Source organism: Symphalangus syndactylus, chromosome 10 (genome assembly GCF_028878055.3).
Source record: "Symphalangus syndactylus isolate Jambi chromosome 10, NHGRI_mSymSyn1-v2.1_pri, whole genome shotgun sequence".
In the NCBI taxonomy this organism is placed as follows: domain Eukaryota; kingdom Metazoa; phylum Chordata; class Mammalia; order Primates; family Hylobatidae; genus Symphalangus; species Symphalangus syndactylus.
Window position 1 is genome coordinate 131,229,891 of NC_072432.2, and position 24,855 is coordinate 131,254,745.

The 24,855-nt window shown below is 49.2% G+C and overlaps 1 protein-coding gene across 1 annotated transcript; it reads right to left on the bottom strand.

Annotated features, from left to right (window-relative positions):
• Positions 1-607: 607 nt before the first annotated feature.
• On the bottom strand, positions 608-11,538 carry STAR (steroidogenic acute regulatory protein). Its single transcript, XM_055295998.2, has 7 exons — positions 11,024-11,538; positions 8,478-8,591; positions 8,037-8,164; positions 5,793-5,951; positions 5,467-5,651; positions 4,724-4,817; positions 608-3,881 (listed from the first exon to the last, which is right to left on the bottom strand). The coding sequence occupies exons 1-7, from the start codon at positions 11,085-11,087 to the stop codon at positions 3,768-3,770; spliced, it is 858 nt and encodes a 285-aa protein (XP_055151973.1). The 5' UTR covers positions 11,088-11,538; the 3' UTR covers positions 608-3,767.
• Between the last annotated feature and the right edge of the window lie 13,317 nt (positions 11,539-24,855).

The following is a 24,855-nucleotide window of genomic DNA, read 5'->3' on the forward strand; positions in this document are numbered from 1 at the left end:
TGGCTCACCACGTGGAGGGTGACATGCTGCTGCAGAATCACCATGTTATGCCTGTGGCTCTTCTGAATATCTTGTCATTTTCCTGTTTAAGAGAGTTCCCACACGTCAAGACAATATTGGTATTTTAACGTAGTAGCATTGACTGATATATTTGTCTCCTGATGAATCACCCAGACACTTTGATTTGGCCACTCCATATCTCTGAACAGGAAAGCCTGTACAGGTCAAGTGTGATTGGAGGCTGAGGCTCAGCCCTAGACACCTATTAATGCATGAGCTGGTCTTCAAGGGCAGACCTGGTTATAAAGCTTCTAGGTCATCGGAGCTTGAGGGACTCCAAGAAAATAAGGGTGGTGTTATTTAGAGGAAGCTGAATGTTAACTCTTTGTAATATAAATTACCACATATAAGTTGTATACCCACTCTCCATCTAAATTATAAAATTAGCTTTTTGTATATATTTTATTTTCACAAATCAAAGGTTACAGATAATGATGTTCTTCTCAAACTTCAAAAGTGTGTGTGTTTTAATACAGTTCATTTGAAGGGCTCAGAGAATATCTACTCTTCACAGAGTCCTATATAAAATAGTTTCTGTAATCAGATCAACAGTGACAACTTGTTTTATTCCAGTGTAAAATTAAACAAGTGGGAAAATATCTCCACAGAAACCAGAAAGACACAATTATATAGTTTGAAGGAGGCAATTAGAATCCAGCAAACCAGTGGGTTTGTTAAAAGCCTGTTTCTTGACTGTCAGCCTGTTGTCTTGAAACTAGAATATATGTTGCTTTAAGGTATCTTTAAACAAGTAACTATTTTCTCTTAGCTGGTAGTGGATCATAATTCCATTTTAGAAATACTTCTCTACAACTATCCTTTCTCAACTCTGAGGCTCCTAGATAAACAATAATTTTATCCATGCCAAAAATAAACTAAGAAACAATCTGAATAAATTATAATAAATACCTTTACTAGTTGTAAAATTTTAATACCTCAGTAAATACCAGTGTTCCCACTAATGCTATTTTTTAATTTTTTAATTTAGTTTGTCATAATTTGGTTTCATCAACTCCTTTGTTTTTTCCTTCTTTTTTTTTTTTTGAGATGAGGTCTCACTATCTTGCCCAGACTCATTTCTTTTTTTTTTTTTTTTTTTTGAGACGGAGTCTCGCTCTGTCACCCAGGCTGGAGTGCAGTGGCACAATCTTGGCTCACTGCAAGCTCCGCCTCCCGGGTTCACGCCATTCTCCTGCCTCAGCCTCCCGAGTAGCTGGGACTACAGGCGCCCGCCACCACGCCCGGCTAATTTTTTGTATTTTTAGTAGAGACGGGGTTTCACCGTGGTCTCGATCTCCTGACCTCGTGATCCGCCCGCCTCGGCCTCCCAAAGTGCTGGGATTACAAGCGTGAGCCACCGCGCCCGGCCAAAATGTACATTCACACGGGAATCTCTGCTTGAAACAGGTCGAATATGATTGGTTTAATGATGCTTTCTTTTTTTTTTTTTTTTTTTTTGAGACGGAGTCTTGCTCTGTCACCCAGGCTGGAGTGCAGTGGCACAATCTCGGCTCACTGCAAGCTCCGCCTCCCGGGTTCACGCCATTCTCCTGCCTCAGCCTCTCCGAGTAGCTGGGACTACAGGCGCCCGCCACCACGCCCGGCTAATTTTTTGTATTTTTTAGTAGAGACGGGGTTTCACCGTGGTCTCGATCTCCTGACCTCGTGATCCGCCCGCCTCAGCCTCCCAAAGTGCTGGGATTACAAGCGTGAGCCACCGCTCCCGGCCAACCCAGACTCATTTCAAATTGCCCTCCAGCAATTCTCCCACCTCAGCCTTCAGAGTAGCTGGCATTGTGGGTAGGCACCACTGTGCCCAGCTCCTGTTTTATAATAAGCCAGAGCTCTATCTCCAAATGGTGCAAATCATCAATGCTATTTAAACAAGAATGGAAAAGCTTCAGGTGGTAATGGTGATTTTTTCATCCTCTCTACCCGCCTCCCATCCCAATGTGTGTGTGTGTGTGTATAATTTTTTTTTTTTTAAGAGCCTCGCTCTGTCACCCAGGCTGGAGTACAGTGGCTCAGTCTTGGCTCACTACAACCTCCGCCTCCCGGATTCAGGCGATTCTCCTGCCTCAGCCTCCCAAGTAGCTGGGATTACAGGCATGCGCCACCACACCCAGCTCGTTTTGTATTTTTAGTAGAGACGGGGTTTCTCCATGTTAGTCAGGCTGGTCTCCCGCCCTCAGGTGATCGCCTGCCTTGGCCTCCCAAAGTGCTGAGATTACAGGCGGGAGCCACCTCACATAAATTCTCTTGACTCCTGGGAAAGGGAATTTGCTTTCACCATATTACCCCTTATTCCAGCCACTTCTCCCAGAATACTAAACTTTTAGCCTGTTTAAGCAGAGAAGTTGCCAGCCCCAAACAAAGTTGACAGCTGTGTAATTATCTTACTACTAATTGGCATCATAAGTAACAGAAATGTTAACTAATATTGTTTATTCTCATATTTGGCACTGCTTTTCCTTTTAATTAGGTAAATAAACAGTTATAATCTTCATCTTCCAGGGCCCATTAATCAGCTATTGCTTATAGAATTATTTAAGAACTCATTTAGGTTATGCTTATGGAAATTAAATTTTTATGAAAGATCCTGGTAAGAGTCTAAATTATTGAATTGCATAATTTCCCAGTAGTTCCTTTCCTTTTAATGAGCCTGATTAATTTAGTTTGACTAATTAAAAGCTTTGTCCAGAACTCCTCTAGTGTGAAGTTGTAATCTACTAGCATAGATTTTTTTTTTTTTTTTTTGAGACGGAGTTTCACTCTGTCGCCCACGTTGGAGTGCAGTGGCACAATCTCCGCCCATTACAACCTCCGCCTCCTGGGTTCAAGTGATTCCCCTGCCTCGGCCTCCCAAGTAGCTACAACTACAGGTGTGCACCACCACACCCAGCTAATTTTTTGTATTTTAGTAGAGACGGGGTTTCACCATGTTGGCCAGGATGGTCTTGATCTCCTGACCTTGTGATCCGCCCGCCTCAGCCTCCCAAAATGCTGGGATTACAGGCGTGAACCACCGCGCCCAGCTGCATAGATTTTTTTTAACAGTACAATATTAAAACACAGACTGATGTTTTGTGTGAATTATGATTCTTTATTCTGACTGGTGCCTATGGAAGCAATAGGGAAACCTGTCTACTAATGAGTTTTGTCTTTTTCCATAGAGAAAGCTTGGACTATATTTCTGGAAGGCACCCACTGTGGGGCGCTGCTTGTTCTGTGGTGTTGCTGTGCAGCGACCGGGAGGAGCGGAGGGCTGCAGGAGACCCTCTGAGGTTCTGCTTTGTGCACATGCACTGCCAGCGCATAGCATTCTTGAGCTCATAAAGCAAGACTTCTCAGGCCCTGTGGTTGGCATCCCCCACACCCATATCAGCCACTAGTACTTTAAAGATGGTTTTAGGTGGGTATGTAAGGACCCAGAAGAAAAGTTTTACAATTATTCTAGGGGCCTTCACCTTCATGTCATAGCTAATCAGTGAATGAAGTTACCTTTTAATCCAAGAGCCTCATCCCTGTTTTCTTGGTACTAAAAACTTTCACCAATCTGAATCCTAGTGTCATACTCTAAACACGAACCCCACCCATCCCACTGTCGCCAGATGGAGATTTTAGACTTGCAGGCTTCCAGCAGGGATTCTCCTGATGAGCGTGCATACCAGTGCAGCTGGGCACAGTTGGAAACAGCAGGCTGGTCTTCAACACCTGGCTTCAGAGGCAGGGCTGGACTCCAGGCGCTTGCGCAGGTGGTTGGCAAAATCCACCTGGGTCTGGGACAGGACCTGGTTGATGATACTCTTGGGCAGCCACCCCTGCAGTAGGAGGTAGGAGAATTTGGCCATCTTGTGGGTTTTGGCCCACTCTTGACACTCTGCACCCTATCACAAACAGGCTGCCAGGGGCTTGGTCTTCGAGCTCTGTTAATAGGTGCAGCCTTGGAGTTGCCCGGTCAAGGGCAGGAGGACTGCATTGCTGCTTTGCTGTCATGACTTTCAGAAGCACAAGACTGGTCAACAAGATGTTTCAGCCTGGTGTTCCCAGCTGTGTGACCCTGAACAAGTTATATTGCCTTTTTCACCCTTCAGATCTCTGGACCTAAGTTTCCTTCTTTCTAAAATGATAACTACATATAAGAGCTGAAGTTTGCTGTGAGGCAGAAGAGGGCCAGGTGCAGTGGCACACGCCTGTAATCCCAGCACTTTGGGAGGCAGGCAGATCACGAGGTCAGGAGTTTGAGACCAGCCTGGCCAACATAGTGAAACCCCGTCTCTACTAAAAATACAAAAATTAGCCAGGTGTGGTGGCACACGCCTGTAGTTCCAGCTACTCGGGAGGCTGAGGCGGAAGAACCGCTTGAATCCGGGAGGCGGAGGTTGCAGTGAGCTGAGACCATGTCATTGCACTCCAGCCTGAGTGACAGAATAAGACTCAGTCTCAAAAAAAAAAAAAAAAAAAAAAAGACAGAAGAGGGAGCCATCACAGGCTTTGGAGATGGTAGAGTAGCAATTAGGCCATCACTCAAGGCCCTTCCCTGTCTTACAGCCTGTGATTCTATCAGAATAGAAGAGGATTCTTTCTGCAGCATGGGGGAATGGGAAGAGCCTGTTTTTCTCACTACCGCCTGCCCCCCGGGTCCCCCTCCCATGCCCTTCACCTTGAGGTCGATGCTGAGTAGCCACGTAAGTTTGGTCTTAGAGGGACTTCCAGCCAACGGGTGAAGCACCATGCAAGTGGGACCGTGCTCCGCCCTGGCAAATGGAGAAGTCGTCAGGAGGACAGTTGCGAGTTCTCTCTTGCACTGGCTGCTTACACCAGTACCGCAGATATGCGTTTCTATGGTACCTTGTCTTAGAATTCTAAGTCTCATCAGGGAAGTGCCCTTTGCAAAGGGTAATTATTTGGCAATTGGCACAGTTACCAGCTCATCAGAATAAAGGCTGCTTGTAGCTGGAGCAGCCCCTGAGGCCTCTTGTGCCCTTTAGTTGCTGGATTACTGGGATGTCAGGGAAAGGATTCAGGCTGGTGGCTGGGCTGGGGCCTTGGGAAATTCAGGAGGCCATGGTGTACTGAGTGGTATGGATTATTTCAATATTTTAGTCTACATTACAGCTGTGTCTGAGCGTACCAGCTGAACCTCAGCCCTGCCCCATGCTTCAGAAAATTATTAAGGTTCTTAAACTTTCTGGGAGGGTCATGACAAGCTGTCTGGCTGTCCAAGTAGGGCCTATCTTGTCTTTGTCCCTCTTTTTACCAAAAGTAAAAAGTCTTTCGTAGAAGGAAGCCATGGGTGCACCAAGGGTTGGTTTCTTGGAGCTGGGGATGCAGTCTACATGCTTGGGTGCACACCTGCAGGCCTGTGTTAGAAGAGGGGGGTTTGGAGCCTGCTGCCCGTATTACCTGATGACACCCTTCTGCTCAGGCATGTTCCCGAAGTCTGTGGCCATGCCAGCCAGCACACAGGTGGAGCCTCGGCGCTTGGCACAGCGCACGCTCACAAAGTCACGGGGCCCCACCAGGTTTCCTGCTGCCTCTGCAGCCAGCTCGTGAGTAATGAATGTATCTTTTCCGATCTTCTGCAGGACCTACCAGGCCATGGGGAACCAGAATCACGACTCAGCCTATGTTGGGCCAAGCACGCCCCACAGTTAGGGGTCCTCTCTTTGATACAGCATTCACACTGGGCTCTCCTGGGCCCCTGCCACCCGCACCTGGACTTTGCTCACCTTGATCTCCTTGACGTTGGGGTTCCACTCCCCCATTGCTTCCATGCGCTCCACGAGCTCTTCGTAGAGCCTCTCCATGGGCTGGTCCACCACGACCTCCAGCCGGAACACCTTGCCCACATCTGGGACCACTTTACTCATCACTTTGTCCCCATTGTCCTGTCAGAGAAAGGAGCCCCCAGAAGATGGTTAGACAAAAATATTCTTGGCCGGGCACGGTGGTTCACGCCTATAATCCCAGCACTTTGGGAGGCCAAGGTGGGTGGATCACGAGGTCAGGAGTTCGAGACCAGCCTGGCCAAGATGGTGAAACACCGTCTCTACTAAAACTACAAAATTAGCCAGGCATGGCCGGGCGCAGTGGCTCACGCTTGTAATCTCAGCACTTTGGGAGGCCGAGGCGGGCGGATCACGAGGTCAGGAGATCGAGACCACGGTGAAACCCCGTCTCTACTAAAAATACAAAAAATTAGCCGGGCGTGGTGGCGGGCGCCTGTAGTCCCAGCTACTCGGAGAGGCTGAGGCAGGAGAATGGCGTGAACCCAGGAGGCGGAGCTTGCAGTGAGCCGAGATTGCGCCACTGCACTCCAGCCTGGGCGACAGAGCGAGACTCCATCTCAAAAAAAAAAAAAAAAAAAAAATTAGCCAGGCATGGTGGCAGGCACCTGTAATCCCAGCTACTTGGGAAGCTGAGGCAGGAGAATCGCTTGAACCTGCGCAGCAGAGGTTGCAGTGAGCAGAGATCGCACCACTGCACTCCAGCCTGGGCGACAGCGTGAGACTCTGTCTCAAAAAAAAAAAAAAAAAAATATATATATATATATATATATATATATATTCTTAACCTAGGTCTCATAGGCAATACAAGGCAAGGTGGGGAGGGGAACAGCAAAGGAACTCCAAGCTGAGCACGAGGAAGCCTGGAACTGTCCTAAGATAGAGTCGGTAATCATTGTTGCCATGGCCTTGTGCATCTGCTGACAACTGGTGGAAGAAGTTACCTGCTGCTACTGGACCCTTTTTAAGATTTTGTTTGTTTGTTTGTTTGTTTGAGACAGAGTCTCACTCTGTTGTCCAGGCTGGAGTGCAGTGGCACAATCATGGGTCATTGCAGCCTCAACCTCCTAGGCTCAAGAAATCCTCCTGCCTCAGCCTCCCAAGTAGCTGAGACTACAGGCATGCACCATTACACCTAGCTAATTTTTAAATTTTTTGTAGAGATGAGATCACCCTGTGTTGCCCAGGCTGGTCTCAAACTCCTAGGCTCAAGCAATTCTCCCGTCTCGGCCTCCAGGCGTGAGCCACTGCACCCAGCCCCACTGGACCCTTTGTCTTGGTGGCGAATGATGGTGGTATGGGTAGGTCCAACTGAAAAGACTCTTACTTGACTTCAGAAGCTCAGAGATCCCAAGAGAGAAACTTGGGAGTGGGAAAAGTGGTTTACACCAGCTTAAGTGGATACATAGAATGTTGAATGGGATCTTCAAGATTTGTTTTAGTTCAATACCTCATTCCACACCAGAAAAATGTGGGGACAGAGAAGGTCAGTGATTGGCCCAGGGACCCTTAACTAAGAGCAGTGCCGACCTAAGTCCCAGTTGACTCCCATACTAGTAGTCTGTTAACTCTGTTACTCTGAGAACTTAGGGAAGGAGGGGTTCTACCTGAACTTTGTGTAGTGGGCAGCATGTCAGCTTTTGCTGAAGGTAAAGCCACCAAAATCTCCATAACAGAGCCACCAGCCTTTACCGTGAACCTGATTACTGTCCCCAGTGATGGGTCAGTGCTCAAGCGCAGAGAACCCCAGAAGGCCGTGGGCCACTCTGTGTTCTAGTCCAGGCCTGCTGTAGGGTGAGCCCACATCATCCCTGCAAGCCCAGCCACAGGTGGGCTGACAGCACAGACAGTGCACTTTGGCGTCGTTGGGATATCTGACCCAGGGCGATGAGGCACTTGGAGTCCCCCTTGCATGGTCTCTGCCAAGTGGGTGCACAATGCAATCCTATTCTGTAGCTAAGGACACAGGAATAGTGTTTCTCAAACAGGACTCTCCAGAGTGTCTTTTATGGGGGAAGAGCATTTCTGAGGATATATTATCGAGAAAGGAGAGTTCTCAAGATAAAACCACTTGCTACCCAGTGACTGCTGCATGAGACAGGAATTCTGGGAAGAACGGTAACTCCAGCTGGCCTTGAGGATGGCAGTGGAGCATGGAGGAACCACAGGCTTCTGCCCCACGCTTACCTGCTGACTCTCCTTCTTCCAGCCCTCCTGGTTGCTAAGGATGCCCAAGGCCTTCTGCATGGCCTCCTCCCCCTGCTGGAGATAGGCCAGCTCCTGGTCACTGTAGAGAGTCTCTTCCAGCCGAGAACCTGGATACACAGCCGAGGAGAGAGAGAGCTTCCTTCATCTCCCAGCCTCCACCAGCTCTCATCCCTGGAGCTCTGGGTCTGCTCACTGCTCTGAAGAGCCCGGACTAAAGCCATAGGGGCCAGCCTGCTGGTCGAGTTAGACACAGCCGCCACAGGTGACCGGAGAGGGATCTGGCCTTGAGGAACTCTAGGCCGGGAACGTCCTCTCAAAATGAAGGAAGGGCAGGAGGGGAGCCAAAGCCACATGCACCACATCACCCTCCAGGGAACCTCCTGCCAGCAGCACCAGGAGCCCAGAAGCCTCAGCACTTACCGAGCAGAGAGCTCCGCCGCCGAACCTGGTTAATCCACGTGCTAGGGGTGGGGCCCCCCAGGGCCCTCCGGTTCAGCTCCTGGCCAATGGCCATCACAGCCTGTTGCCTCAGCCCTGCAGAAGGGAATAACCCTTGTCTAGGAGCTGGAAAGCCCCTTAGAGATGGACCATTCCACCCCCTCATCTTGTCTCAAATGAGTAAGTTGGCTTGGACAGGGAAGTGACTTGCTCAGGAGCACACAGGATTCTAGCAGGGACCTGAACTAGAGCCAGGCCCCCAACTCCCACTGCAGTGCTCCAGAGTCCAGAAATCTGCCTTCCATCTGGGGTGGTCAGGCCTGGCCCTGCCTGGAGATGGGCTATACCAGAGCCTGCTGGAGTTTCTGTCCCTATAAAGAGAAAAAGCTGTGTTCAAGCAACCAGAAAAATCCTACTTCATAAGGAGAAGACAACTCCTGAGGCTTGTGTGCTTGCATGAGTCTGTGTGTCTGCATGAGTCTGTGCCTGCATGAGGTCTGTGTGCTTGCCTGAATCTGCTTGCATTGCATGAATCTGTGCTTGCATGAGGTCTGTGTGCTTGCCTGAATCTGTGCTTCCATGAGTCTGTGTGCTTGCATGAGGACTGTGTGCTTGCCAGAATCTGATTGCATGAATCTGTGCTTCCATGAGTCTGTGTGCTTGCATGCATAAGCTACTCTGTGTGCCCCTGGATTCTGGGCCAGGGAAGTCCTGTCCATCTAGTGAGGACAATACCAACACTGCCAGCTGCAGATCTAAGCATGGCTTCTCGCTCTAAAGGTAGCTAATTCAATCCAGTGTAATTGGAAAGATCGTGTCTAGATTGACTTGTGTACCCTTCAGTGGCAGCAGGGGATTGATTCAAATGACCTTGGATGCTAATCAGCTCTACAAAAGTGGCCTCTTGTAGCTGGTTTCTGCCCCTTCCTGGCTGTTCAATGATAACCAGTCTTCCCAGCCCCACCGTCTTCTCTCTTTACCTTGCCCTCCTGTCTTACTCCCCTATCTCTCTTCTCCTCCATCTTTTTTTGCCTGTAGGAGTGAAGTCTAATATTTATTCTGCCACTGTGGGCAAGACTTTCCTGTGCACCCCTGCTACAAGCCTTGTCCAGCTCTGAAGGAAGGCAAAGTCCGGAATAGTTCAAGAAAGACGGCCAGGCATGGTGGTGCACGCCTGTGGTCCCAGCCATTCAGGACGCTGAGGCAGGAGAATTGCTTGAACCTGGGAGGTAGAGGCTGCAGTGAGCCAAGATAGCGCCACTGCACTCCAGCCTAGGCGACAGAGCGAGACTGCCTCAAAAATAAAATAGGCCTAGCACCATGGCTCATGCCTATAATCCCAGCAGTTTGGGAGGCGGATCACCTGAGGTCAGGAGTTCAAGACCAGCCTGGTCAACGTGGCGAAACTCTGTCTCTACTAAAAATACAAAAACTAGCCAGGCGTGGTGGCATGCATCTGTAATCCCAGCTACTCAGGAGGCGGAGGTTGCAGTGAGCCGAGATCGTGCCACTGCACTCCAGGCTGGGCAACAAAGTGAGACTCCGTCTCAAAATAAATAAAGTAAGCCAGGTGTGGACGCTCACACCTGTAATCCCAGCACTTTGGAAGGCCAAGGTGGGAGAATCCCTTGAGCCCAGGAGATCAAGACCAGCGTGACCAATATAGCAAGACTTTGTCTCTAAAAAAAATAAAAATAAAAATAAATAAATAGGCCGGGCGCGGTGGCTCACGCTTGTAATCCCAGCACTTTGGGAGGCCGAGGCGGGCGGATCACGAGGTCAGGAGATCGAGACCACGGTGAAACCCCGTCTCTACTAAAAAATACAAAAAATTAGCCGGGCGCGGTGGCGGGCGCCTGTAGTCCCAGCTACTCGGAGGCTGAGGCAGGAGAATGGCGTGAACCCGGGAGGCGGAGCTTGCAGTGAGCCGAGATTGCACCACTGCACTCCAGCCCGGGCGACAGAGCGAGACTCTGTCTCAAAAAAAAAAAAAATAAATAAATAAATAAATAAATAAATAAATAAATAAATAAAACTAGCTGGTTGTGGTGGTGCATGCCTGTAGTCCCAGCTACTCAAGAGGCTGAGGTGGGAGGATGGCTTGAGCCCATGAGTTTGAGGCTGCAGTGAGCTATGATTGTTCTACTGTACTCCAGCCTCTGTGACAGAGACCTTGATTCAAACAAAAAAAAGAAAAGGCGGAAGAAAAAAAAGAACGAATGAAGGGAAAGGGGAAGGAAGAAAGGAAAGGAAGGAGGGAAGGAAGAAAGAAAAAGAATAAAAATGAAAGAAAAGGAGAAAAAAAAGACTGGAGTCCTAGAGGGGAGACCAGAAATTATAGAATCTGGAAGGGATACATCTTAGTAACCAGCCCACTTCTTCCGAGGGGAAAACTGAGATTCAAGAAGGGAAGAAACTTGCCCAGGTTCACCCAGTAAGAGGCACAATTAGGATCAGAATTGGGTGGCCTAAGCCTCATCCGCTGAGAGCTGGCCAACCCCTCATTGCCTCCTTCCCACAGCGCTCACCCTTCATGTTGCGCATGTGTCTGTAGGAGCTCCCGGCGCACAGCTTGAATGTCGCTAGCAGCATTGTTTCCTGGCAAATGTGGCAGTGGTGGGGTCGCTGCCGCCGCTGTTGCTGCCGCTGCTGCTGCCTCTTCTCTCAAGGGTGGTTCTTCGTCCTTCCTGAGCCCCTCAAGCTTTGCCTCTGAGTCCCGCAGCTGCAGCCTGGACTCGGTGTTCTGCGTCTTAAATGTCCCCCGCTGAAGGCTGTGCATCATCATCAGGAGATAAAAACGCCATCACTCACTGTGCAAAGGAAGGGGTCAAGGATAGAGCGATTGCCTCACACTGCTGCTTTGGCCGTTTGTGGGGAGCGTGGGGCGGGGGAGGGTGCAGGGGAGAGTGGGGAGGACAGGGCCAGGCTGGAGGGATGGAGGGGAGAGAAGCAGGGGCAGCTTAGATGAAGGCACACAGTGGTTTTCAAGAGTTTAAAGTGCAGATTTCTAGCCCTTGTCTTCAGAAACTCCAGGCTCAGCTGATCTGGAATTGAGGCTCAGAAACCTGTGTTAAAAAAAAAAAAAAAAGGCCGGGCGCGGTGGCTCACGCCTGTAATCCCAGCACTTTGGGAGGCCGAGGCGGGCGGATCACGAGGTCAGGAGATCGAGACCATCCTGGCTAACACGGTGAAACCCTGTCTCTATAAAAATACAAAAAATTAGCTGGGCGAGGTGGCAGGCGCCTGTAGCCCCAGCTACTCGGGAGCCTGAGGCAGGAGAATGGCGGGGGGCAGGGCCTGCAGTAAGCTGAGATCCCACCACTGCACTCCAGCCTGGGCGACAGCGAGACTCCGTCTCAAAAAAAAAAAAAAAAAAAAAAAAAAAAAAATGAAAAGAAAAGAATAAAAAAAGAAAAAAACTTCCCTTGGCCAGGCGCGGTGGCTTACGCCTGTAACCCCAGCACTTTGGGAGGCCGAGGTGGGCGGATCACTTGAGGTCAGGCATTCAAGACCAGCATGGCCAACATGGTGAAAGCTCGTCTCTACTAAAAATACAAAAAATTAGCCAGACGAGGTGGCAGGCACCTGTAATCCCAGCTACTCTGGAGGCTGAGGCACGAGAATCACTTGAACCCAGGAGGCAGAGGTTGCAGTAAGCCAAGATCGTGCCACTGCACTCCATCCTGGGTGACAGAGTGAGACTCCGTCATAAATAAATAAATAAATAAATAAATAAATAAATAAATAAATAGAATAAATAAATAAATACCCAGTGGTTGCATTGCAGGTGTTGTGTGGACTACACACTACACTTTGAGAACCACCGTCTCGGAAGAGTGAGCCAGGGTGTTTACCAGGCAGTAGAGACCGTACGGCTGCTCTTCTTCTGGGTGAGGACCCTGAAGTCCACAGAGTGGAACTGACTTGTTCAAGGTCAAACAGCTGGCCAGTGGCAGGTCCAGGACAACAACCCAAGCCTCTGGCCTTCAAGCCATCTGTACACAGTTCTTCCTGCGGTGCCCAGGACGCTTGGTATATTCAACTGTCAATTTATTTACTCATCCATTTATAGAAACCACCTTTCCCAAAGTCCTTTTCTGAGTGAGGGTTCCTCTCAGGGGTCTGTGCTGGAGCAAGGATGACCTCTCGTGGCTGAGTGGGGGGGGGGGGTGCAGAGGGGTGTGGGGCAGCCCTATCAGTATACGGCAGAGAGAAGACTAGGGCCTGGGCCACGCCCACACCCTTCCTCACACTTTCCCTCCAGTAGCTTTGTCTGGGTGAGCTGGGCTGGGGGTCTTGGTATGTGCAGAAAGCTTGAAAAGACAGGGCATGGGCTGGGCACGGTGGCTCACGCCTGTAATCCCAGCACTTTGGGAGGCTGAGGCGGGCAGATCACAAGGTCAGGAGTTTGAGACCAGCCTGACCAACATGGTGAAACCCCGTCTCTACTGAAAATACAAAAATTAGCCAGGAGTGGTAGCATATGCCTATAATCCCAGCTACTCAGGAGACTGAGGCAGGATAATCACTTGAACCCGGGAGGCAGAGGTTGCAGTAAGCCAAGATCGCGCCACTGCACTCCAGCCTGGGTGACAGGGCAAGACTCTGTCTCAAAACAAAAACAAAAACAAAAAAAACAAAAATTATCTGGGCGTGGTGGCAGGCGCCTGTAATCCCAGCTACTCAGGAGGCTGAGGCAGGAGAATTGCTTGAACTTGGGAGGTGGAGGTTGCAGTGAGCTGAGATCACACCATTGCATTCCAGCCTGGATGACAGAGCGAGACTCCGTCGCAAAAAAAAAAAAAAAAAAAGGAAAAAAAGAAAAGACAGGGCATTGGGGTGTTCACCCTAGTCTTTGCACTTTAGGGGCCCTGTCAGGCTGAGCAAGGCCCCACGAGGCCTCTGCATTTCCCACTCACCCTCACCCAGGCGCAGCACGTGCTGGGCTCTGACGGAATCTCTTCCCTTTACAGTGACCTTGAGGCTGCTTTTAAGCCAGATTCATTGGGCAAGAATATTGGGAGTGGAAAAACTCATACTGGAACTGCCCCTGGCCCAGGCCCTGCTCCCTGTGTGAGGGAGTTCTGTGTCCTGCCACCACCTCACACAGGCAGAGGGGAGCCCTAAAAATGGGGAGCAGTGCCGGGGCCCCATGCACTCCCGCTGTCTCCCTGACTCCAGACAGGGTGAAAGGGACAGGATCTGCTCAGAGCCAGGCCTGGCACTTGGAGCCCATATGGAACAGGGGAGTCATCCCCCTGGCCCCCGATTTCCACCCCAGTGATGCAGTCGGGGAATCCTGTGAGCAGAGGCTGCCCAGAGGCACTCGGCCCCTTCCTCAAAATCTTCTCCGGGAAACCTTCCTAGACCATCCCGGTCTTCTGGAATGCTGGCTCCTCCCACCACACCCTTACTGTCAGTATCACTTGAGGGGCTTAGTTCTGGTCCTGATTTGTTGAATGGTTTGTGTGTGTTTGCTTGTCTCTTCTGTGGAATTATCTCCCCAAGGCAGGTGCTGGGTCCACTTTCCCCCTTAAACGCTGTCCCCACCCTCAGCACTCACCTCCAGCAGAGACACAGGGGACTCTTTCTCCTTCTCTATTAAAACTTTTTTTTTTTTTAATTTTTAAAAATAGAGATGGGGTCTTGCTATGTTACCCAGGCTGGTCTTGAACTCCTGGGGTCAAGCCATCCTCCTGCCTTGGCCTCCCAAAGTGAGCCACTGTGCCTGGTGTGCTTCTCCTCTATTGAGTGACCAACTGGGAAAGCAGCTAGGGGTGCAGGTATATCTTTAGACTCAGCAAACCTGCCCGAAGGCATTGTTTCCAGCCCTCAGAGAGTCCCCAAGGAAGATAGCAGGGCCTCTCCCCTGTCGCCAGCCTGTGCCTAGGCCCTCTACCTTTCAGAGAGGAGGTGCAGTGGATGAGCTGGGCAGGTGGGGTGCCAGCTCCCCCGGCTCCTCCCTCTGATCTGCTGGGGCATGTGCCCCTCCTGCACATGTGTGCCTGCAGGCCTGCCTCAGCGAGGTTGGGGGAGGGGGGAGGCGGTTATTATGGGACAGGCCATGCAGATGATGATCAAGGCCCTGCTGCTGCCTTCCTGTGGAGAATTATGGCCATTCTGAAAGGGGTGGAGGTGGTGTGGGAGACGGAGGATAGAGCCTGTGGCTGTGGCTGATGTCACAGGCTGCCATTGACTCCCGGGGGGGCGGTTGGGAGGTGGTGCTCGGTGACCTCTGCAAGGGCCAAGGCTCTCTTCCTCATCCTCTGCAGGCAGAATGACTCATTAACTCTCTCCATCCCTCTGAACAGTAAAGTGGCGAGAGAGGTCTGGGAATTTCCTCTGGTTCTGGACCATCTGTATCTGGCTCTGCTTTTTGATGAGGGCAGAGCTTCCAAGAAAGGAGGCCAGATGACCATGGCAGGCCATGGGGGAGGAGAGCCAGGAGGCCAGCTCAGGTGGTGTGGATGTGCCCTGCTGGAGAGGAAGGCCCCCAGGCCAGGCGAGAGAGCCAGGGCTTTGGAGCAGAAAAGGGGATTCCTTCCTTCCTCCCTTCCTTCTTTCCTTCCTCCCTCCCTCCCTCCCTCCATTCATTCAACAGTCCTTTCCTGAATTTCTCTATGTGGCTCTAAAGTTAGGACGATTGCCGGGTGCGGTGGCTCACGCCTGTAATCCCAGCACTTTGGGAGGCCGAGGCGGGCGGATCACGAGGTCAGGAGACTGAGACCATCCTGGCTAACATGGTGAAACCCTGTCTCTACTAAAAATAAAAAATAAAAAAAAAAAAAAAATTAGCCAGGCGAGGTGGCGGGCGCCTGTAGTGCCAGCTACGCGGGAGGCTGAGGCAGGAGAATGGCGTGAACCCCAGGGGGCGGAGCCTGCAGTGAGCCGAGATCACACCACTGCACTCCAGCCTGGGTGAAAGAGCGAGACTCCGTCTCAAAAAAAAAAATAAAGTTAGGACGATATGAGTTGAACCACAGACCCAGTATGGACAGTCGTAGGGCAGATGAGGTGTTTTGGAAGTAGAGATGATGGAACCCCTAATTCTACGGGGGAAGGAGGGAGGAGTGTTATGGAAGTCTTCTGGAAAGTATGATTGGGAGTTAGCTAGGTTTGTGGAGGGGGTTGAAAATAGAGAGTTGATGGGGTGAGGGTGTCCCAGGTACAGCAGACGGCCAGCAGCTTGGAGGAGACTCTGAGAGCTGCGAGCTGGCTGTCAGGGGGAGCTTGGGCTGTTCCATGTGGCCTCGGCCTCCCAAAGTGCTGGGATTACAGGCGTGAGCCACAACGCCCAGCCTCTTTTTATTTTCTTCATCCTCTCAGGTTAGTTATAAGGTTTAAATGAGGTAACAATACATCAATACCTCACAAGATAAAGTCCAGAATTCTTAGCACAATTCCTATTTGGCCATTCCAGTTCTCACCTGGATTCTACCCAGCAGTGTTCAGCTCCCCCTGTGGTGCCTGCTGTCATCCGTTCCGTGCATACTTCCTCTGTTCCAGGGATACTTGCAGTGCAGTCTCCCCTCAGAGGCTGTCCTCTGTGCCTTTCCTCACCCTACTCTTTAATTAGAATCCAATATTTTGGCCCGGTATGGTGGTTCATGCCTGTAATCCCAGCACTTTGGGAGGCTGAGGTGGGCGGATCACCTGAGGTGAGGCGTTCAAGACCAGCCTGGCCAACATGGCGGAACTCCATCTCTACTAAAAATATAAAAATTAGCCAGGCGTGGTGACAGGCGTCTGTAATCCCAGGTACTTAGGAGCCTGAGACAAGAGAATCACTTGAACCCAGGAGGCGGAAGTTGCAGTGAGCTGAGATAGATAGGGCCACTGCACTCCAGCCTGGGCAACAGAGCAAGACTCCGTCTGGAAAAAAAAAAAAAAGAGGCCGTGTGTGGTGGCTCATGCCTGTAATCCTAGCACTTTGGGAGGCTGAGGTGGGCAGATCACTTGAGGTCAGGAGTTCGAGACCAGCCTGACCAACATGGAGAAACCCCGTCTCTACTAAAAATACAAAAAAAATTAGCCAGGCGTGATGGCGCATGCCTGTAATCCCAGCTACTCGGAAGGAGGAGGCGGGAGAATTGCTTGAACCTGGGCGGCGGAGGTTGTGATGAGCTGAGATTGCGCCATTGGCCATTGCACTCCAGCTTAGGCAACAAGAGCAAAACTCCGTCTCAAAAAAAAAAAAAAAAAGATCCAATATTTTACCTTTTGGCCCCACCTTGATAAATGTTTATCACAGTATCAATAAGACTCTTGCCAATTTCTCCCTGTTTTACTTTTTTTTTTTTTTTTGAAACAGAGTCTTGCTCTCTCACCCAGGCTGGAGTGCAATGGCACGATTTTGGCTCACTGCAACCTCCGCCTCCTGGGATTCTCCTGCCTCAGCCTCCCAAGTAGCTGGGATTACAGGCACGCACCACCACACTGGGCTAATTTTTGTATTTTTAGTAGAGACAGGGTTTTACCATGTTGGGCAGGCTGGTCTTGAACTCCTGACCTTGGGATCCACCCGCCTTGGCCTCCCAAAGTGCTGAGATTATAGGCATGAGCCACTGTGCCAGCCTTTTTTTTTTTTTTTTTTTTTTTTGAGACAAGGTCTTGCTCTGTTGCCCAGGCTGGAGTGCAGTGGTACAATCCCAGTTGACTGCAGCCTCAATCTCCCAGGTTTAAGAGATCCTTCCAGCTTAGCCTCCCAGATAGCTGAGATTGTAGATGTGCACCACCATGCCCAGCTAATTTCATCATTTTTTGTAGAGACAGGATATCATTATGTTGCCCTGGTTGGTCTTCAGCTCCTGGGCTCAAGCGATCCTCCTGCCTCAGCCTCCCAAAGCTCTGGGATTACAGGCATGAGCCACCAGGCCTGGATGGCTTAACCTTTTAAAATCTCCTGTCTCTCTCTGTGAAAAGTGGGGCTAATAGTTGCATGTCAGCATATGCCTGGCTGCTATCTAGCAGTCAATAAATTTTAGGGTGATGGATGCTTACTCAACTTTAAATTCTGTTGGAGTCTCTTGTTTTCCCCCCTCACCCATCATTTCAAGCAGGTAAGCCAGACTTTCGATTTCCTTTCCCAGGAATTTTGGCAGAGAACATAGAGCATTTGTTCTTTTGTAATCACCTAAACCAGAAGAACAAACTGAATTTAGCCCTCACAATATTTAATTTGACCTACACACCATTTTAAGAACATTTTGAATTCATTGCCACTGTAACCTATAGGGACAGAAAATAGATCAGTGTTATCCAGGGGCTGGAAAGGAGGAAAGAGTTAAATACACAGGGCAGGAGTGATGAAAATATTCTGTATGTTGATCGTGATAGTGGATACATAACTATATGCAGTTGTTAAAACTTATAGAACTCCACACCAAAAAGGCTGAATCTTATTTTATGTAAATTATACCTCAGTAAACCTGACCAGAAAAAAAACTGTGCCTTGGTGATGGATTCCCAGGCATTCTGGGTTCCGGACCTTGAGATCTGCCCAGCAGTGAGCCCTCTCTCTTCCTATTGGCCCCAGCTACGTACTTGGGCGGTGACATCACTCAGTTCTCTGGGTTTCCAAAGCAACAGGCTTTGAGGCCTTTTTTTCTTTTCCCTTCTCTTGTCTCTGTCTCTCTCTCTTTTTTGGATACAGAGTCTCATTCTGTTGCCGAGGCTACAGTGCAGTGGCACGGTCTCAGCTCACTGCAACCTCCGCCTCCCAGGCTCAAGCTCCCGCCTCAGCCTCCTGAGTAGCTGGGATTACAGGCACCCGCCACCGCGCCCCGCCAATTTGTTTGTTTGTTTATTTATTTATTTATTTATTTATTTATTTATTTATTTATTTTTGTGAGGCGGAGTCTCGCTCTGTCGCCCGGGCTGGAGTGCAGTGGCGCTATCTCGGCTCACTGCAAGCTCCGCCTCCCGGGTTCACCGCATTCTCCTGCCTCAGCCTTCCGAGTAGCTGGGACTACAGGCGCCAGCCACCACGCCCGGCTAATTTTTTGTATTTTTAGTAGAGACGGGGTTTCACCGTCTTAGCCAGTATGGTCTCGATTTCCTGACCTCGTGATCCGCCTGCCTCGGCCTCCCAAAGTGCTGGGATTGCAGGCGTGAGCCACTGAGCCCGGCCTAATTTTTGTATTTTTATTAGAGACAGAGTTTCACCATTTTGGCCAGGCTGGTCTTGAGCTCCTGACCTCAGGTGATCTGCCTGCCTTGGCCTCCCAAAGTGCTGCGATTACAGGCATGAGCCACCGCGCTTGGCTGGAAAATTAACTTTTGATCTTTGGCCACTTAGGTGAATACAGGACCAGCTTAATTGGTAAAATCAAGCACCCTTAAAGCAGTCTCTTGCTCCCATTATCCACAGGACCCCTATAGGGTGACATGCAAGATGGGGGTGGGCACTGCAGCCCACATCTGCCTGGAGGGCAATTAGGAGGATAACAGGTAGAAGAAAATCTTTATTTCCAGCAACCCTGACAGGCACCCAGCTCCCTGTTCAACCCTCACCCCCATGTTTTCCTAGGATGCTTTTCCAGATTTTTTTTTTTTTTTTTTTTTTTTTGAGAGGGAGTTTCACTCTTGTTGCCCAGGCTAGAGTATAATGGCAGGATCTCGGCTCACTGCAACCTCTGCCTCCCAGGTTCAAGCATTTCTCCTGTCTCAGCCTCCCGAGTAGCTGGGATTACAGGCGTGTGCCACCATGCCCAGCTAATTCTTGTATTTTTAGTAGAGATGGGGTTTCATCATATTGGTCAGGCTGGTCTTGAACTCCTGACCTCAGGTGATCCGCCCATCTTGGCCTCCCAAAGTGCTGGGATTACAGGCGTGAGCCACCACGCCGGGTCTTAGAATTTTTTTTAACACCAATTACCTCCAAACTCTTCACACCTGAAGGGCTATGGCCTGCACTAAAGCCTGCCTCCACAGTAGGGGAACATTTCCATATTCAATGTAAGGACCGATCACTACTAATTATCCTACTCCTGGCTGCTCAGTGGTTCCAGCTGTCTTCACCTTTTGGGGTCGTACTGGTCTCTGAAGCATATTGGTAAGTCAGCCTGAACTTACTTCATGCTTTCATCCATCCATCCATCCATCCATCCATCCATCCATCCATCCATCCATCCATCCATCCTTCAATTCAACAAATACATACTGAGACTTAATGCACATTGGGCATCATTCTAGATGCTGGGGATACAAGAGTGAACAAGACAGAAATCCATCCTTAAGGGTTTACATTCAAGTGAGGGAGGGGAGCAGACAGTAAACAGGTAAAATATATGTCAGATGGCAATACTTGCTAGGGTGAAAAGCTGGAAAGTTACAGATGGGGGTAGGGGTGCTTTTTTTTTTTTTTTCTTGAGACTGAGTCTCACTCTGTCACCCAGGCTGGAGTGCAGTGGTGTGATCTCGGCTCACTGCAACCTCCACCTGCTGGGATCCAGCGATTCTCCTGCCTCAGCCTCCCGAGTAGCTGGGATTACAGGCGCCTGCCACCACACCCGGCTAATTTTTTTTTTTTTTTAAGACAGAGTCTCATTCTGTAGCCCAGGCTGGAGTGCAGTGGTGTGATCTCAGCTTGCTGCACCCTCTGTCTCCCGGATTCAAGCGATTCTCCTGCCTCAGCCTCCCAAGTAGCTGGGATTACAGGCGTGCACCACCATGCCCGGCTAATTTTTGTATTTTCAGTAGAGATGGGGTTTACCATGTTGGCCAGGCTGGTCTCGAACTCCTGACCTCAGGTGATCTGCCTGTCTCGGCCTCCCAAAGTGCTGGGATTACAGGCATGAGCCACTGCACCCAGCCAGGGGTGCTATTTTAAAGGGGCAGTCAAGGGAGGGGAATGTGATAGCGATCTGAAGATAGTGAGAGAAGGAGTCATGCAGATTTCGGGGAATAGCATGTGTTAAGCCCAGAGATCAACGGATTCAGCCCCATCCAGGGCACAGGTGATTTTCAGGAGTTGAGAAGAAAGATGTGAAAATGAACGTGGACTTAAATTTTTTTTTCTGTACCTCAATGGATGCAAATACTCTTTTCCTTCCTAGTTGAAATAAGCACATACAAATTTACTATAAATTAAGGTAGTATTTTTCAAATGTTTCTGACAGCCAGCCACAGTAACAAATTTATTTTACATCTCCAATATCTGCATACATGCAGATAACAAGTTTCACACATGGCCTAACTTTATTATGTGTGATGCGCTTTGATTTCTTTCTTTTTTTTTTTTTTTTTTTTGACAGTTTCACTCTTCTTACCCAGGCTGGAGTGCAATGGTGCGATCTCGGCTCACCGCAACCTCCGCCTCCCAGATTCAAGCGATTCTCCTGCCTCAGCCTCCCGAGTAGCTGTGATTACAGGCATGTGCCACCACGACCTGCTAATTTTGTATTTTTAGTAGAGACGGGATTTCTCCATGTTGGTCAGGCTGGTCTTACTCCTGACCTCAGGTGATCTACCCACCTCGGCCTCCCAAAGTGCTGGGATTACAGGTGTAAGCCACCACGCCCGGCCTCTTTTTTTTTCTTTTTTTGAGATGGAGTATCACTGTCACCCAGTCTGCTCCTGAGTAGGTGGGACAACAGGTGCATGCCACCACACCTGGCTAATTTTTTGTATTTTTGGTAGAGATGATATTTTGCCATGTTGCCCAGGCTGGTCTCAAACTCCTGAGCTCAAGTGATTCACCCACCTCGGCCTCCCCAACTGCTGGGATTACAGGCGTGAGCCACCTGCACTCTATTTTCTATTCTAGTCCACCCAAAAAAGAAATTCTGGGCCACGTGCAGTCAGTCATCTTGGGCAGGAGTGCCTACTCTGCCTCCTGGCCTACTCCTTCTGCTGTCTGCACTGTGCTTGGCCTCCCCATCCTGGCCCACTCACATTCCTATGAGGAAAATGATACTTTCCAGCCTTCTTCACCTGTGATATCACTGGGACTCATCCTGACCCAGCTTCCCTGAGCCTCCATAATGGACAGTATGAGGGTACTTGGCTCCACCAAGTATCCAGAACCTGTTTGGATTTTATCAGAGCAGGGAAGGGAGCAGTTACTGCGGTTTAAACTTAGCTAAGAGCATGCAGTCTAAGAAGGTCAAGGGCTAAGGGCGAAAAAAGAAGAGTAAGAGATATGTTGCTGTACTCAATTATTTCAGAAAAAAGATGGCCAAAAAGGGGGCTTTGGTAGATCTTCCTTATTTATTTTTCTACCCTGAAAGCAGTCTCAAGGGAAGCCCCAATTGGAAGAACTTTTTTTTTTTTTTTTTTTTTTTTTTTTTTTGAGATGGAGTTTCACTCTTGTTGTCCAGGCTGTAGTGCAATGGCACGATCTCGGCTCACCGCAAACTCCACCTCCTGGGTTCAAGTGATTCTCGTACCACAGCCCCCCAAGTACCTGGGATTACAGGCATGCACCACCACACCCAGCTAATTTTGTATTTTTAGTAGAGAAGGGGTTTCTCCATATTGGTGAGGCTGGTCTCGAACTCCCGACCTCAGGTGATCCACCTGCCTCAGCCTCCCAAAGTGCTGGGATTACAGGCATTGACCCACCATGCCTGGCCTTTTTTTTTTTTTTTTGGAGACAGAGTCTCACTCTGTCACCCAGGCTGGAGTGCAGTGGTATGATCTCAGCTCACTGCAACCTCCACCTGCTGGGTTCAAGCAATTCTCCTGCCTCAGCCTCCTGAGTAGCTGGGATTACAGGCACCTGCTACCATGCCCAGCTAATTTTTATATTTTTAGTAGAGACAGGGTTTCACCATGTTGACCAGGCTGGGCTCGAAATCCTGACCTCAAGGGATCTGCCCGCCTTGGCCTCCCAAAGTGCTGGGATTACAGGCGTGAGCCACTGGCCTAGAAGAAACTATTAAAGATAAAACATAGGCTGGGCGCTGTGGCTCACGCCTGTAATCCCAGCACTTTGGGAGGCCAAGGCGGGTGGATCACCTGAGGTCGGGAGTTCGAGACCAGCCTGACCAACATGGAGAAACCCCGTCTCTACTACAAATACAGAAAATTAGCCGGGCGTGGTGGGGCATGCCCGTAATCCCAGCTACTCAGGAGGCTGAGACAGGAGAATTGCTTGAACCTGGGAGGTGGAGGTTGCAGTGAGCTAAGATCGTGCCATTGCACTCCAGCCTGGGCAACAAGAGCAAAACTCCATCTCAAAAAAAAAAAAAAAAAAAAGATAAAACAGAAGTATGAAATGGGACTGATTCTGAAGCCTAATGATACAAGAGTCCAGCAATGGCTGGGGAAGAAAGCACTAGCTTTCAGTATCTGCAAAGACTGGCTTGGGTAAGGTGAGGGCAAACCATCGCACTGGGCGGTCGAGGAACTGAGAATGCTGCAGATAGTCCGGAGAGTTTCATCCTTTAGGTCCAAGTCTTGGCTGTTGGTTGTATGATAAATGTCTAAAGCAAGACATTACACACAATGACTGAAACCTTGCCATGGCTTGGAAATTCTTGGAATTTAACGTTAAGAGTAAATCATAACTCTTGCCATTACAGTGGGAATTGATGGATGTTGAAAACACAAGATAACTGTAACGAATTCACATTTCTTGGAGGTGTCACGTTTTGAAGCAGTGGGGCTCTGAAAAACAAATGCTGTCATTCTGCTGAAATTCAGAGTATCTTTCTGTAGTCAGACATGTTTTTCAAAAGTTGGTATTTATTTATTCTCTTTATGTGGGTAGTTAATAATACATTCTATTAAACAGTAAGATTATGGGCAAAACATTAGATAAGCCATTAAGTGCAATAGTTTCCTCATAAATTATCTACTATAAAATCAGCCCAATGATGAACAGTTCAGAAGTCAAATGGTTTGTAGGCCTTTTGGGCAGTTTTAAAAACCCCTGAGCTCATAAAATGTTAATACTATAAAATAATTCACACACATACAGGCCAAGTGTGGTGGCTCATGCCTGTAATCCCAGCACTTTGGGAGGCCAAGGCCAGAGTATCACTCGAGGTCAGGAGTTCGGGAACCCACCACACCAACATGATGAAACCCCGTCCCTACTAAAAGTACAAAAATTAAACAGGGGTGTGGTGGTGCATGCCTATAATCTCAGCTACTGGGGGAACCTGGGAGGTGCAGGTTGCAGCGAGCCAAGATCGCACCTCTATACTTCAGCCTGGGCGACAGAGCAAGACTCTGTCTCAAAAAAAAAAATAAATAAATAAAAAATCACACACATACAAATTAGATATAAAATTTATGAAAATAACATCTTTGCTTAACAGAATATAAAAAGGAACTACCTGGAATAATCATAGTTAAAATTACTGAGAATCAGAGGATGACTTACTCAAGCCTAATCTGCCAATAATTGCCAATTTTACACGACGTCTCCTAACTAACTCCTAGTTGAGCCCACTGTCTACTAAACCACGATTCCTTTCTTTCATTTATTATTTATTTAGAGATGGAGTCTCACTCTGTCGCCCAGGATGGACTACAGTGGTACAATCTCAGCTCACTGCAACCTCTGCCTCCTGGGTTCAAGCAATTCTCCTGCCTCAGCCTCCCGAGTAGCTGAGATTACAGGCATGCACCACCATGCTAATTTTTGTATTTTTAGTAGAGATGGCGTTTCACCATGTTGGCCAGACTGGCCTTGAACTCCTGACCTCAGGTGAACCACCTGCCTCTGCCTCCCAAGGTGCTGGGATTACAGTTGTGAGCCACCGCACCCGGCCCATGCTTCCTTCTTCAAGTACAAATCTGTTAAGCTTTTTATGCAATCCTTACTCTTCAACAATCACACAAAGTGCCATCACTATGGGCTTTCAGTCACTACAATAGCATTTATGTTCCTTTTTGATGAGAACGTAAGATACTCAAGACTCAATTCAAAAGACCAGAACACCTAATTAAATTAGCAGAAAACCTGGAGAACAAGCCACCGTAAGAACACGTTGGGTCTCATGGGGACTTAGTTTGGAATAGCCATGGGCGAAGCAGCAGCAAGAGCAACCGTGATGTCATTTCTCAAACATGAGTCTTCTGCAGTAACCTGTAACTGGGAAACAGCTGAAAGTTCCCTCCTCACACCTGAACATTTGTATCTCTTTTTTTTTTTTGAGACAGAGTTTCGCTCGTTGCCCAGGCTGGAGTGCAATGGTGCAATCTCGGCTCACCGCAACCTCTGCCTTCCAGGTTCAAGCGATTCTCCTGCCTCAGCCTCCCAAGTAGCTGGGATTACAGACATGCGCCACCACGCCCAGGTAATTTTGTATTTTTAGTAGAGACAGGGTTTCTCCATGTTGGTCAGGCTGGTCTTCAACTCCCGACCTCAGGTGATCCGCCTGCCTCGGCCTCCCAAAGTGCTGGGATT

Excerpts from the sequence above, each read along its gene's own strand:
- STAR (XM_055295998.2), bottom strand. The coding sequence starts at position 11,087 with ATGCTGCTAGCGACATTCAAGCTGTGCGCCGGGAGCTCCTACAGACAC. Across the intron at positions 8,592-11,023 it reads ACACATGCGCAACATGAAGG|GGCTGAGGCAACAGGCTGTG; the intron begins GTGAGCGCTGTG and ends TCCCTTCTGCAG. Across the intron at positions 5,652-5,792 it reads CCAACGTCAAGGAGATCAAG|GTCCTGCAGAAGATCGGAAA; the intron begins GTGAGCAAAGTC and ends ATGGCCTGGTAG.